Here is a 15,653-nt window from a genome sequence, read left to right on the forward strand (position 1 = left end):
TTAGGTAGAAAAATGTGTAATTGAAACTCCGTTTCTATTATTAAATCTCATGAGTGGATTAGAAAATTGAGAAAATGACACAGTGAAACAAATGTAAGATAATATTAGATCAGTGTTTTCCAAACTCTGTCCTGGGGATCCCCCTGGGTGCACATTCTGGGTTTTGCCCTAGCACTACACAGCTGATTAAAATAATCAATTCATTTCAACGTTTAACAAACCATACAACTCTACACATGAGGACTACGTTTAACAATTTTCACTAAACATGTTACAAAAACGAATTTAGTGGAAGAACGGTGCAGATGAAAACTTTGGTAACAGAATTACAGTAAACAGAAGGTCAGGTTTTTATGCAACCATGTTTTCCAAAAACCCTTGAGTATTTGGTTTTAAATATCAAAAGTACATGTAATTGCTAAAATATACTTAAGTATCGAAAGAAAAGTATAAATGATTTCAAATTACATATTAAGCAAACCAGACAGCACAATTTATGTATTTATGGATAGCCAGGGGCACACTCAGACATCATTTACAACTGAAGCATGTGTGTTTAGTGAGTCCACCAGATCAGAGGCAGTAGGGATGACCAGGGATGTTCTCTGTTTAGTGAGTCCGCCAGATCAGAGGTAGTAGGGATGACCAGGGTTGTTCTCTGTTTAGTGAGTCCACCAGATCAGAGGCAGTAGGGATGACCAGGGATGTTCTCTGTTTAGTGAGTCCTCCAGATCAGAGGCAGTAGGGATGACCAGGGATGTTCTCTTGATAAGTGTGTGAATTGAACCATTTTCCTGTCCTGCTAAGCATTCAAAACGTAACAAGTACATTATTTTCGTTAGGAATATAGTGAAGTAAAAGTAAAAAAAAAAAATCCCAAATAGTAAAGTACAGATACCACGAAAACGACTTAAGTAGTACTTTAAAGTATTTTTACTTTAGTACTTTACACCGAGTTTGAAAACATTTAATAAACTTTGATTTTGGAGTGAACGCTCCCTTTCACATTCCCCTTAAAAAGCAGAGAATGTTAGGGAATGCACTTCTAAAGATACGGTAGAGAAAATTGGAGAACGCTCAGATATTTCTCTAGCAAGTGGTGCGGTGGACATTGAGGTGTGTCTGGCTTTTGGGGCTGCTTGGTTGAAGCCAGCTACGAGGGAGACACACAGAGAAACACAAACTCAAAGCGTGAAGGGTCACTCAACTGAAAATGATACAATATTACAATTCAAAAACTGATACAGCAGCCTGACCTTCTCCTCATCCACATTTCATTCGACTGTGCTGATCTTCAGAAATTGAGACAGAAGTATTACTTTTTTTTAACGACGTACAGTATGTATATTTCTATTATAACAAGGAATGAGCTCCCTTAATTTATCTGCCAGGGTCCAAAGACGCTGCATGTGCACTGTAGTGTTCTGAGCTCTGATTGGATACGTGGCAAAGAGGGACATTTTCTTTTGGAAATGCAGACCTAATTTGACGAGCAGTGACAAGTTGGCCAGCGCCTGACAATCAAAAGGTAGACACTTTTCTAACAAACTAGGAGAGTATCTTCATGATGGTACTACAGTACTATCCCTCTTCAATGCCACTCCATTCAACCCATTCAGGCTCACACACATAAAGTACACATTTGAAAACACTTATGAGCGACACACACAATCTCTCTTTATTTTGTAACCACTAATCTATAACTTATCTTCTTATAATAATAAACAACACATATACAGAGCATTCACCAAGCACTATCAAAACAAATAAGTCAACAAAACCACGTTGGATCACTGTCGATGATTTACGCTCTTCCGGTTGGTAAGGCAGCACAGGAGTACCTGTCCACTGACCTCCACATAGGGGCACCTGGGGTCGATCACCATGGAGACAGAGGGACGCGTTGCACCGCAGACGGCTCTGGGGGTGGGTCTGACGGAGCCAGATGCACAATGGGATATTGTACGTTCTACCTGCTTGGGTGACAAATGGTTTTCATGGTTCACTTCAAAAACAGGGAGGGAGAAAGTAGTGAAAATGTTGTCAAAAGTGAACTAAAATGAGTTATTATTAGCCTATGCCAGTCAGATTACCATCATGTGGAACTGGACTTTTCCTTGTAGGGGAAACCTGTGGTTAGGACAGAAATGTAATGTTAAAGAGCAACTGCCCCCTAAAAAACTACTTCTCCTTTAGAAAACAGCATATGTGGCATCGATATTAGTCAGAAACATATATTCTACTCTCAAAAAACTGACGTGACACCCACATCAAACCACACACCCAAACCAAGCCACACCCCTAAACCAAGCCACACCCCTAAACCAAGACACACCCCTAAACCAAGACACACCCCTAAACCAAGACACACCCCTAAACCAAGACACACCCCTAAACCAAGACACACCCCTAAACCAAGCCACGTTTGAACTCAGTCATGGCGCTAGCATTTTTTAATGAACCAAATCTAAAAGGAGGCCAAACCAGAATGTTCAGCCACCCTTTAAGATTCTGCATCATTTAAGGCAGACACTGGGCACTCAAGCTGTAAAACAATGGTCTGGTCCAGAAACAAACCCTAGAGTGCAATACAGAAATCTGCCCACAAGTCTTTGCTTCGCACGAGAACCTCTTTCAGCACGAGAACCTCTTTCAGCACGAGAACCTCTTTCAGCACGAGAACCTCTTTCAGCACGAGAACCTCTTTCAGCACGAGAACCTCTTTCAGCACGAGAACCTCTTTCAGCACGAGAACCTCTTTCAGCAAACCTTTCTAAAAGTCTGTTGGTGACTGTCGGTGTCATGACAGCTTGCAGCACCAACAGCACAACTTGTAACAGTCTTCTCAGAGTGACACAGGATCTATCATATGTTTGATATAGGACAAATGATACAGCTATATTTTACCTCTATTTAACCAGGTAGGCCAGTTGAGAACAAGTTCTCATTTACAACTGTGACCTAGCCAAGATAAAGCAAAGCAGTGTGACACAAACAACACAGTTACACATGGAATAAACAAAAGTACAGTCAATAACACAATAGAAAACTCTGTATACAGTGTGTGCAAATGGAGTAAGGAGGTAAGGCAATAAATAGGCCAATAGTGGCGAAGTAATTACAATTTAGAAAATTAACACTGGAGTGATAGATGTGCAGATGATGATGTGCAAGTAGAAATACTGGTGTGTAAAAGATATATATTTTTAAATAAAAACAATATGGGGATGAGGTAGGTAGTTGGATGGGCTATTTACAGATGGGCTGTGTACAGCTGCAGCGATCGGTAAGCTGCTCATCCAGTCTTAGAAACAACATGACAAATAAAACACGTCCAGCTTCTAGACTTGTCGTTTCTTCCAGTGATCCTAGCAAGCGTTTGTTCATAAGATGCTGCCTCCAACATTGATTCTATCCACTGTTTCAGAGTAGGAGTGGTACGACCCTTCCAAATTCAAAGGATTACTCTAGCTGCTATAACCATACCAACAGTGATCCGTGTAACTGACAGTTAGACTTACAGGTTATGTCATTGTTTTTTGTTTACATTGTTTACATGTTTGATGTGCGGGGGAAATGATAAGACAAGCGGAACTACGTAGCTAATAACTGTTGTAACGGGGATCCTTATTGTAGCAACACACTTTTGGAGGGAAGGCAAAAACTTAGCTGTGTTAGTTAAGTTTTCATGTCATCGGGTTAGTTCGTAAAGGTTGAAGCATGTATGTTAGGATCGTAAAGTTATAATAATTAAGAATGAAGTGTGAATTCATGCCAGGAATAATAAGTGTGAAGTTTGATTTCCTCCCTTCTGTAATAAGCAGCCAATGAGGTATTTTTCCTTTATTCATGTGTTTAATCTGATACTGTTATAGCGCCGGCAAACTGTTTATGTATCTAAGCACTTCAGAGTTATATCAAGCGAATAAGTCACTCGTAAGATAAGGAGGTTGTAAGAGTGTGCTTAACTGTATTTTTCATTTACTTTATAGTTCTCACGGAAGGTGATAATTCTGACTAAATCTACAGAATAAAGCCGCCAGTTAAAATCAAGGAACGGTTGTGCTCGTGGTTACTGGAGGGAGCTACAATCAGTGCAAATTCCTCATTTGTTAAATTAAGTAACTCTTGTTTCATCACCCAAGAGACATATTCTCTGTGAAACTGGAGTTGTTAACCCCAACCATTGCTCCAGATGTCAACACATCCTTCCAGAAAAAGGCAGCACGAATGTACATTCCCATATTATGTGTAAAAATGTCCCAGTGTCTTTTTGGCATTTCCAACACAGAGAACTGTTGGTCAGACCCCTGTTATGAAGCCTTGTTGGGGTCCAATAAAACCTATGTAGTATCTTATATTGAGTAAGTTTCCCCCTGGCTTCCCTTATGTTCCTCCCTGGGCTGGACAAGATCTTCAACCAAGTATCATCCTCAATTTCACACTTAAGGTCAATTTGCCATATTATTCTGAGGTTTTTACAGTCTACTCTGCAGATGACTAAATATTGAGTAAAAACAAAATGGCTGCTTTGTGTTTGGGTAATTCGAAATAGTCCGCTATTGGGTTCTTTACTGAATTTTGTTCCCTCAATTGGAAATACTTCCATTAATATCCCTCGTCTCCCACATCCTGTTTTATAACCAGATCTGAGTAGGACATTAAAACCTCTCCATTGTACCGATCACCTATAGTATGAATTCCTTTCATTACCCACTTTTTCCAGTATACAGACTTCTTTCCTATCCGTAGCCTAGGATTGTGCCACAATGATGAGTATCCTTGTTTTAGATGTGAAATTCCACATATCTTGTGTACTGTTCTCCACATCTCTTTTGAGTATAGGGAAATTGGGTTGGGAGTTTCAACAGACCTCTCCCCTGTAAGACTATGTGACAGAGAATCAACAGGGGTGAAAGGATAACTTGGTTCCTGTTTCTATTGTTATCAATCCAAGCCAGCATCCCTTTTGCCCCAATGTTTCGCCAATTTAGCAATTTCAAATGAAATTTTTTACAATTTAACAACTGGTAAAGCCACGCTTCCTACATCCATTGGTGAGCTCAGCTTCTTCCTATTAATCCTGTTTATGTCCTGTCCAACAATAAGTATTTAGTTAATTTGTCATATTGTTTAAAATACCAGTCTGGTATATTCATAGGTAACATTGCAGAAATATACAGTGCCTTCGGAAAGCATTCAGACCGCTTGACTTTTTCCACATTTTGTTACGTTACAGCCTTATTCTAAAATTGATTAAATAGTCCCCCCCCCCCCCATTAAACTAGATACAATATCCCATAATGACAAAGAAAAAATAGGTTTTTAGAAATATTTGATATTTTATTAAAATCACATTTACATAAGTATTCAGACCCTTTATTCAGTACTTTGTTGAAGCACCTTTGGCAGCGATTACAGCATAGATTCTTCTTGGGTATGACGCTACAAGCTTGACACACCTGTATTTGGGGAGTTTCTCCCATTCTTCTCTGCAGATCCTCTCAAGCTCTGTCAGGTTGGATGGGGAGCGTTGCTGCATAGCTATTTTCAGGTCTCCAGAGATTTTCGATTGGGTTCAAGTCTGGGCTCTGGCTGGGCCACTCAAGGACATTCAGAGACTTGTCCCAAAGCCACTCCTGTGTTGTCTTGGCTGTGTGCTTAGTGTCGTTGTCCTGTTGGAAGGTGAACCTTCGCCCCAGTCTGAGGTCCTGAGCAGGTTTTCATCAAGGATCTCTCTACTTTGCTCCGTTCATCTTTAGCTCGATCCTGACTAGTCTCCCAGTCCCTGCCACTGAAAAACACCCCCACAGCATGATGCTGCCACCACCATGCTTCACCATAGGGATGGTGCCAGGTTTCCGCCAGATGTGACGCTTGGTTTTCAGGCCAAAGAGTTCAATCTTGGTTTCATCAGACCAGAGAATCTTGTTTCTCATGGTCTGGGAGTCTTTAGGTGCCTTTTGGTAAATTCCAAGCGGGCTGTCATGTGCCTTTTACTGAGGAGTGTCTTCCGTCTGGCCACTCTACCATAAAGGCCTGATTGGTGGAATGCTACAGAGATGGTTTTCCTTCTGGAAGGTTCTCCCATCGCCACAGAGGAACTCTGGAGCTCTGTAAGAGTGACCATCGGGTTCTTGGTCACCTCCCTGATGAAGGCTCTTCTCCCCCGATTGCTCAGTTTGGCTGGGAGGCCAGCTCTAGGAAGAGGCTTGGGGGTTCCAAACATCTTCTATTTAAGAATGATGGAGGCCACTGTGTTCTTGGGAACCTTCAATGCTGCAGACATTTTTTGGTACCCTTCCCCAGATCTGTGCCTCGACACAATCCTGTCTTGGCGCTCTATAGACAATTCCTTCGACATCATGGCTTGGTTTTTGCTCTGACCTGCACTGTCAACTGTAGGACCTTATATAGACAGGTGTGTGTCTTTCCAAATCATGTCCAATCAATTGCATTTACCACAGGTGTACTCCAATCAAGTTGTAGAAACATCTCAAGGATGATCAATGGAAACAGGATGCACCTGAGCTCAATTTCGAGTCTCATAGCAAAGGGGCTGAATGCTTATGTAAATAAGGTATTTCTGGTTTTTATTTTTAAAAGATTTGCACGAAAAAATAAAAACCTGTTTTTGCATTATGGGGTATTGTGTGTAGATTGCTGAGGTTTAAAAAAATATTTAATCAATTTTAAGGCTGTAACGTAACAAAATGTGGAAAAAGTCAAGGGGTCTGAATACTTTGCAAAGGCACTGAAATTCAATTGTGGGATCTTTCCCCATAAAGAAAGTTTTATATTTTCACATTTTTCTAAATTGGTCTTAATCTTGACTAGTAGTGCCATATCACTTCCTCCAAATATTTACTCAATACCCAAATATTTAATCCCAGTAGGAACACATTTAAAATTAAATGGGGTAAGAGTGACATATGCCAGTAATTGGCATTGCTTCCGACTTATTCCAATTCATTTTGTAGCCTGACATACTAGAATATGATTCAATAGAAGTAAGTAATGGTAGTACAGACTGAAGAGGATCAGAGATCAGCAGTAGAATATAATCTGTATACATAAGCAGCTTGTGTTCTTTTCCTTCTCCATGTACACCCCTGATTTCTGCATCTGTTCTTATCATTGTCGCAAGAGGCTCTAAAACTTTGGTAAACAAGAGAGGGGAGAGCGAGCAACCCTGCCTTGTGCCTTTAGAACAACTTTAAAAAAGAGACATAATTCCATTGGTAAGTACTGTTGTTTTAGGATTGGAATAGAGGACCCCTATCCCTTTACAAAAGTCAGGTCCAAAACCCAATTTTCCTAGGGTTCTTAAGAGAAAAGCCCACTCTACCCTATCAAATGCCTTCTCAGCATCATTTTATTTATGTAACCTTTATCTAAGGAGACAGCAGCGGTGGGAACTATATTTGAGCGGTTTAACCACATGAAATTTAAGAGTCTCCTCATATTATCAGGTCCTGTTCTTAATCAGTTCTACTAGGTCACTATGTATGATATTAGGTAGGGCCTTCTAAGCGTATCGTTTAGGAGGCTGTTAGCTCTAAAATTCATAAATTCTGTAGTATCTCCATCCATTTTAGGGGTCAGCAATATCAAAGACTCATTAAAGGTGTCCGGAAGGGAGCCATTTTTAATGCTTCCTGGTAAACCACTGTCAATACAGGTACAATACAGGTGACTTCCCTGCTTTCATAAATAAAAATGGCAGCTCTAAACTCCTCTTTTTTATAGTACAGTCCAGGTCCTCTGATAATCTAGGTAATTCTATACCAGACAAAAAAAAGTATCCATATCTATGTGGCTGAACAGGAGGATGTATATAAATCTTCATAAAAACATTGAAACATACGGATTATGTCTTTGGATGGGGTCACCATCTCGTTGCCCTTCTTAATTGCTGGAATAACGTTAGAAGTGTTCTGCATTTTTTGTTGTCTTGCTAGTAGCCTGCCTTTCTTCTCACCTCCCTCATAAAAACCGGTAAAAACAGTGCATATTCTGCCTTTTTGCTGTTATATATTTCATGCAACTGAAATGTATATGTGCAGGCAGTTTTAAATGTGCTATCTGTAAAATGTCTTGCCAAACCACATCTGTTTCTAAACTTTTTACTGCGTCACCTCTTCCCTCTTCTTAGACACATGTTAGTTAACCTCTAATATATGCTTTAGAGGTTCCCCATACTGTGGAACCCTCTTCAGTTGAGCCTATGTTGATCTCAAAAAAGGATCTAAGATCATCTGCTAGTGATTGGCTAAATATCTCATCTTGTAATAGCATGGTGTTAAGTCTAAATCTACCCTTTCTCACATTTTCAGAGTTGATATCAACATGTAACTCTACTATAGCATGATCTGTGAGGACAATGGGCCCAATCTTGCAATCAATTACATTAATAACCATGAAATTAGATATCAAGAAGAAATCTATTCCTGGCATGTGTGACAGTGGGAGAAAAAAAAAGTATGTTCTCTATCATTAGGATGGACTAATCTCCTATATCTATAAGGCCCATATCTTCTGCTAGCATATGTATTACACGTCTATCCTTTGGCGTAAAGTTACCTGTAAATGTACTTATATCAATAATATTGTCCATCACTAAAGTCTCCAGCAAAGATGATCTACCCTTCTATATTAACCAGTATAAATTTGACTTCGTGCAAAAAATCTGAGTCCTCCTTTTTGGGAGAATATATGTTGCGTAACACTACCTTAATCCCATTTATAAGAGCCTCAATGCAGATAAGCCTGCCAAACTCATCAGTGTTGCTTCAACATTACAAAATTAACTATTTTGCCTATCAGAATAATCCCCAGATTTTGTTTGGAATTAAATGAGCTATGATATCCTTCTGCAACCAAGCCTTCTCTAACTTCAGTGCCTCTGTATCTGTTAAATGTGATTCCTGTATGAACACAATATACACCTGTTTTGATTTTAAATATGTCAATCTTTTCCTCTTCACTTGGTACCCACAACCATTTATGTTCCAAGAGATGTTTAAATAACCATTAGCCACATTTGCTCTGAGTAGTTATAGCCTGTGAGAGTAAAGTGCTTCTGCTGTACAATAAAACAGTGAAAAATAAACGTAGAACACCAATCCCAAAATAAATCAAAGCAACTAGGAACGTAACGATTATTCCCAATGAGCCAATCATCACAGAACTGTCTGATGCTGCAGAAGAGAACCTGCAGTCTCAACTCAAAATTCCTAATGGTCCGTGAGGCGCTTGGAAGGCTAAATTAGCAACACTCTCCCAGAGTCGCACAAACACAGGCTATCCTTAATTTGTATTGCGAACGGCATACAATTCAACTTGTATTTTACCTTGTCTCGTCTTCTTTATCTAGGCTAAACACCTTTCTTTAGCAATAATCTCTCTGCCTCCACATTGTCCTTGAAAATAATTTTCTTTCCCTCCCAAGTAAAGTTACTTTTGTGTAGTTGTTTCTTCGCAGTTGCAAACTTCGTCCTCATCATTGCCAGTTCCTTGGACAGGTCTGGTAAAAAAAAAAAGACAGCCGGTGGCCTTCCCACTGAACGCCACCCTTTGCTTTCTACGTACCTTGTTCCAGGCTGTATATCGTTGGAAGCGGATGAGAACCGTTATCGGGGGCCCATTCTCGCCAGGCATGGTTAAACTGCAATGGGTTCGTTCAATTTCGAATTCGTTCCTGTCGTCAAATCCAAATCCTTCTGCCATGATATTCTGCATCCACGGGATTAGTTTGCTCAAATAGATCCTTCAGATTTCTCCGGGTTTACCCATGTATTTGTGGGGGTATTCGGGAGGACTTGCTGTTGTTTGCTAATCGATGTGGCCTTCTGTGAATACCGCGTTAGGCTTGAAGAAGTTTTCAGCGTGTCGACATTCCAATAACGCCACTTTAGCGAGATGTTTCAAAATGTAAATTATTTTTATATTAAACTGTACTTCAAGTCAAATATTTGAAGACAAATTAAAGTGTATGCCGTTACATTTCAGTATTTACATGCAGGTATTAAGAGCTCTCTAATGTGCTGCCATCTTTTTCGGCGGTCCCACGTCAATTAAAAAAAATATATCAGATAAAGTTACAATTTCTTACCTCCACACCAGTTGGGAAAGTGCTTGGTCCTGCAAACAAATCACAGATTGAAACATATTATTTGCAACATTTCTCATTAGCTGGCTAGCCAAATCACCAATTCAGGATTTTAAAACGGAGCTGTTCTTCAAAATTGACACATTCCCGAATTAACAATTATCTAGTTAGTTTAACTTTGGTTTTTTTTGTCTAACCAACTGACGAGATCACCTGCTAGTTTGGCTAGTGGGCTGATGTCAAAATCACACACTCGGTGTTGCACACCCCAATGATTGAATTTAACATTCATATGAAAGCCATTTGTTGAACATTAAAACATAATTTGTTGAATAAATAAACGTTGTACTCACAATTCATAAAGCTGTTGTTTAGCTATTCTTCTCGCTAAAAATAGTTCTCAGAAGAAATGACCGAATGAGAATGCCGAGATGTCATCACTCTGCGTGTTACGTAAAACAAAGATTATCCCAATGAATGGAGATAGCCAACTTTCATCTGAAGCCATATTTGTGGATTGTAACACATCTACAGGCGGACAAATTTTCAAAAAATTCTGTAAGCACTTTTCGAATGTGCAAATGCATATTTCACAGTTGTAAATGTTAGGGATTTTGCTCACAAATCGTTCAACATTTGTTGACATTTTTATTGTATTTGTGTGCTATGTTGAATATATTTACAGATCATGGATGTATTTGGGATATATGGTGAATATTTGTGAAATATCTTTACATATTCACAGATAATGGTTTAATTTAAAATGTTTTAACATATTTACAGATTATGGTTTTATTTATGAAATATTTTTATATATTCACAGATCATAGTTTTATTTGTGAGTTATGTTGAATATATATGCATGGATCGTGGTAGACACTTACAGAATAAAGAAACAAACCTCACTCCTCACACATAACACACAACAGACTTGGTACAAAAGAAAAGACAATCTCAACCAGACTTTGCGCAGTTCGTCTGTGTTGTGGCCCCAGTGGTGTAAAGTACTAAGTAAAAATACTTTAAAGTCGTACTTAAGTCATTGTTTAAATATTTTTGACAACTTTTTCTTTTATTTCACTACATTCCTTAAGAAAATATGTACTTTTTACTCTCATACATTTCCCTCACACCCCAAAATAACTTGTTATATTTCGAAATGCTCAGGCAGGACATCAATGAGACCAAGCTGAGCAATATGGTCCAATTTATGTACCTATAAATATAATGCGTTGTCATCCCTACTGATCTGCCGGACTCACTCGTGATATCTGAATGTTAGTGTGCCCCTGTCTGTCTGTACATAAATTAAAAACAATACAATTGTGCCGTCTGGTTTGCTTAATATAAGGAATTTGATGTATAGCATCTACTTTTACTCAAGCGTATGCACAAAATCTGTCCGGTAGTTAAACCGACCCTGGCTGATGTGGGCCAAAACTAACCGTTATCTGGGATGAATTGAGAGAATTACCACAACCCAGAACTAACTGTTATCTGGGATGATTTGAGAGAATTACCCCAACCCTGAACTAACTGTTATCTGGGATGAATTGAGAGAATTACCACAACCCAGAACTAACTGTTATCTGGGATGAATTGAGAGAATTACCACAACCCAGAACTAACTGTTATCTGGGATGATTTGAGAGAATTACCCCAACCCAGAACTAACTGTTATCTGGGATGAATTGAGAGAATTACCACAACCCTGAACTAACTGTTATCTGGGATGAATTGAGAGAATTATCCTAACCCTGCATTCTAGATAGGCCTGATACCTATTTGAGGTGTTCCATGGTGCAGAGTAGAGAGACCTACTGACCTGCGTAACATGACAGGTTATATGATGATGGACTACTATCTCTCAATTAGAGACTTCCTGTAGTCATTATTTTGTCTATGTCCCAAATGACACCTATTCCCTACATAGTACACTACTTTTTACCAGGGCTCCCTCCTTGGCTCTGGTCAAAAATAGTGCACTAAGTAGAGAATAGGTACCGTTTGGGACACATTCACAAATATATGACTACAGGAAGTCTCTAATGGAGAGATATTAGTCTGTAATAGGGTGACATTCAGGAAGTATCCAATATGTCTGACTGATAATGATGGAAAGATGCTAAAGAAGAGAACAGAATAGGGGGAGGAGAGGAGGAAACCCCTGTGATGTGTAAGAATATAAATGCTGGGGCATGCAGCATCAGTCTGACAAAACAAGTAGCCTACCAACTTCATCATCAGTCAGGAGCATCACTGGACCCAGAGCCTACAAACAATTAGCTGGAACATGAATTCTTCTACACGCTGTACGTCTGACGTCACTCTAATCTGCCGTTCTCCCTGGTCAAAGAAGCTGGGTTGCATTTTATCACTCACTCGTTCTACTCTCCCCTTCCCTTTCAGATCTCTCACTCCTCTCGGTGCTCGTGGTGTTAGTTAAGGGGAGTCCAGTGCCCAGCGCGCTCTCTGAGCTCATGACCTCCGGATGGACCTCAGGAGAGGAGCTCGGGACAGACGGTGAAACGGGCGCGCCCCCGAAGTGGGAGCAAATTATCAAGATGCTCGTTCACGAGGTAACCACCTTGCGCAACCAACAGGTGAGTTGTTTTAGATGTGTTTAAAAATGTTAACGTTATAGTTGAAAACAACAATAGGCCTACTAACATCGAAAATAATAAGTTAAACCAATCTGAAAAATACACATTTTATTCGTCCTTGTGTTGTAGTTTGTCACTAGTGTAAAGTAAAAATACTTGAAAGTACTACTTCAGTAGTTTTTTTTGGGTATCTGTACTTTATTTGACTCTTTATGACAACTTTTGCTTCTCTACATTCCTAAAGAAAAGCATATACTTTTTACTCCATACATTTTCCCTGACGCCCAAAAGTACTTGTTACATGTTGAATGCTTAGAAGGACAAGACAATTGTCCAATTCACACTTAAGAGAGCATCCCTGTTCATCCCTACTGCCTCTTATCTAAACACAAATGCCTAATTTGTAAATTATAAATGTTGGAGTGTGCCCCTAGCTATCTGTAAAATTTAAAAAACTAGAAAATTGTGCCATCTGATTTGCTTAATATAAGTAATTTTAAATGATTTATACTTGTAGTTTTACTTTTGATACTTAAATATATTTAAAACCAAATACTATTAGACTTTTACTCAAGTAGTATTTTATTGAGTGACTTTCACTTGTACTTGAGTCATTTTCTATTAAGGTATCTTTACTGTTACTTAAGTATGACAATTGGGTACTTTTTCCACCACTGTAGTTTGTGGAGGAGTTTCAGAAGCCCGTGGAAGAGATGTCATCGTTCTCACAGCACCAGGTCCCATCCACCCCCCCACACCTCTCCAAGAGTCTCTGCTCCACCTCCAACAAGGTAAAGATGGAGATCAATGAATAAATGTCCCTGACCTGTGTCTGGAATTCAGTCCAAATAATGAAGCCAAGCCATTCCTTTTGTGATCAAAATGAAAAATCCCCTAACTGAAAAAGACGCATTTAAATGGCAGAAGCAGATGGACTAGGTAGCAACATGTGCAGATATCTTTATTGGCTGACAGTCTGAGCCTTGTTCCTCAATGTCTTCCTTCTAGAATCTAGGACCTAGGGAGTTTAAATAAAATGTGACTAATTGATTAATTGATTGAGGGTGATTGTTGTCCCCTCTCCTATAGGAGGCATGTCTGCAGGAGATCAGTCGGGGTCTGCAAGTGTACCAGCTTCTTCTTCAGCACATTAAGGCTGAATACCCTCAATCAACCCTAGTCCCCTCTGTCACACAACAGACCACTGTCCTGATAGGGCTGGTCAAAGACCAGGTATGTAATAGTAATATGTAATATAAAAGTGTTATATTATATTGGAATACAACTTAAATATCATTAAAAAAAGAAAAAAATAACTTTCATTGTGGTCCATGAGCCGATTTCCCAGAATTTGATTAATTCAGATGCCTAAGGTTTAGCAGTCTTGTGGCACACAGATTGACCTAACGTAGTGTATCTCTCTCGCTCTCTCTCAAGATGAAGGCTGCTGAGGTAGTAGAGGACCTGTCTGCCAGTGAGAGGAAGCGTGTTCTGGGTGAGGTGCCTACAGGGACAGAGTGGGAGAGGAAGACAAGCGTTCACGCCATCCTTAGGGAGCTACGTAACTTCCTGGTTGACACCAAGAGAGCACTCCGCCGCATGGGAAAAAGTGGCAAAGACTTCCAGTAACCATGACAACACTGCTATGGGCAGAGATGTGTTATATCAGGCCTGGAGCAGAAACTTGCAGTGTCTTATTCTCTAACGCAGCGGTTTCTTTTTATTTATTTATTGAATGTAAAACTTGACTTAACTTGAAAATGATCAATATATTTATGGTTGAGATGAAATGCATTTAATTAATTTATTTTATTTAATCAGATTCATTCATTTGATCTCGAGAAGCTTTGTGCCTCAGATAAAAATATATATATTTTTTTTAAAGCAAAGGTTATTTATTTCCATACAAATGGACTCAGAATGTATTTATCTAATGATGACATGCTGTTGATGGATTTCAACCACAGAATTAAATGTATCTCAAAGCGCCTTAACAGTACATCAGTGACTACATGTTGGACAGACACTGTGATGTTGTGGATACAACAATGAATAATAAATGGTCTCAAATAATATAGAAACGTGTTGCTCCTGTGTTGTTTGTTTACTGAACATACAGTACCAGTCAGAGTTTGGACACACCTACTCAATCCAGGGGTTTTCTTTATTTTTTACTATTTTCTATATTGTAGAATAATAGTGAAGACATCAACACCATGAAATAACACATATGGAATCATATAGTAACCAAAAAACTATTAAACATATACATATTTGAGATTCTTCAAAGTAGCCACCCTTAGACTTGATGACAGCTTTGCACACTCTTGTCATTCTCTCAACCAGCTTCATGAGGTAGTCACCTGGAATGCATTTAAATTAACAGGTGTGCCTTGTTAAAAGTTAATTTGTGGAATTTCTTTCCTTCTTAATGTGTTTAAGCCAATCAGTTGTGTTGTGACATGGTAGGGTTGGTATACAGAAGATAGCCCTATTTGGTAAAATACCAAGTCCATATTATGGCAAGAACAGCTCAAATAAGCAAAGAGAAATGACAGTCCATCAATACTTTAAGACATGGTCAGTCAATCAGGAAAACTTCAAGAACTTTGAACGTTTTTTCAAGTGCAGTCGCAAAAACCAAGCACTATGATGAAACTGGCTCTCATGAGGACCGCCATAGGAAAAGATGACCCAGAGTTACCTCTCCTGCAGAGGATAAGTTAATTAGAGTTACCTGCACCTCAGACTGCAGCCCAAATAAATGCTTCAGAGTTCAAGTAACAGACACATCTCAACATCAACTATTCAGGAGACTGCGTGACTCAGGCCTTCATGATTGAATTGCTCCAAAGAAACCACTACTAAAGGACACTAATAAAAAGAAGAGACTTGCTTGGGCCAAGAAACACAAGCAATGGACATTAGACCGGTAGAAA

The 15,653-nt window shown here is 39.3% G+C and overlaps 1 protein-coding gene and 1 long non-coding RNA gene across 2 annotated transcripts; one reads left to right on the plus strand and one right to left on the minus strand.

Moving 5' to 3' along the window:
* Window positions 1-1,652: 1,652 nt before the first annotated feature.
* LOC139559106 (uncharacterized) lies at window positions 1,653-10,583 on the minus strand. Its single transcript, XR_011671689.1, has 4 exons — window positions 10,465-10,583; window positions 10,115-10,143; window positions 2,094-2,130; window positions 1,653-1,976 (listed from the first exon to the last, which is right to left on the minus strand). It is a non-coding gene; the product is annotated as an uncharacterized lncRNA (long non-coding RNA).
* A 1,758-nt stretch (window positions 10,584-12,341) lies between these two features.
* Window positions 12,342-14,379, plus strand: LOC139559180 (interleukin-6). The gene is made up of 5 exons (XM_071374952.1): window positions 12,342-12,423; window positions 12,521-12,714; window positions 13,395-13,505; window positions 13,804-13,947; window positions 14,152-14,379. Exons 1-5 carry the CDS (start codon window positions 12,405-12,407, stop codon window positions 14,341-14,343), a joined length of 660 nt encoding a protein of 219 aa, XP_071231053.1. The 5' UTR covers window positions 12,342-12,404; the 3' UTR covers window positions 14,344-14,379.
* Window positions 14,380-15,653: the final 1,274 nt, after the last annotated feature.

Source organism: Salvelinus alpinus, chromosome 29, assembly GCF_045679555.1.
Source record: "Salvelinus alpinus chromosome 29, SLU_Salpinus.1, whole genome shotgun sequence".
NCBI classification, from domain to species: Eukaryota; Metazoa; Chordata; class Actinopteri; order Salmoniformes; family Salmonidae; genus Salvelinus; species Salvelinus alpinus.

What these genes read in the sequence shown, in the direction of transcription:
- LOC139559180 (XM_071374952.1), top strand. An exon ending in CCACCTTGCGCAACCAACAG is followed by an intron (nt 12,715 to 13,394) that starts GTGAGTTGTTTT and finishes CCACCACTGTAG; the next exon opens with TTTGTGGAGGAGTTTCAGAA. An exon ending in TCTGCTCCACCTCCAACAAG is followed by an intron (nt 13,506 to 13,803) that starts GTAAAGATGGAG and finishes CCTCTCCTATAG; the next exon opens with GAGGCATGTCTGCAGGAGAT.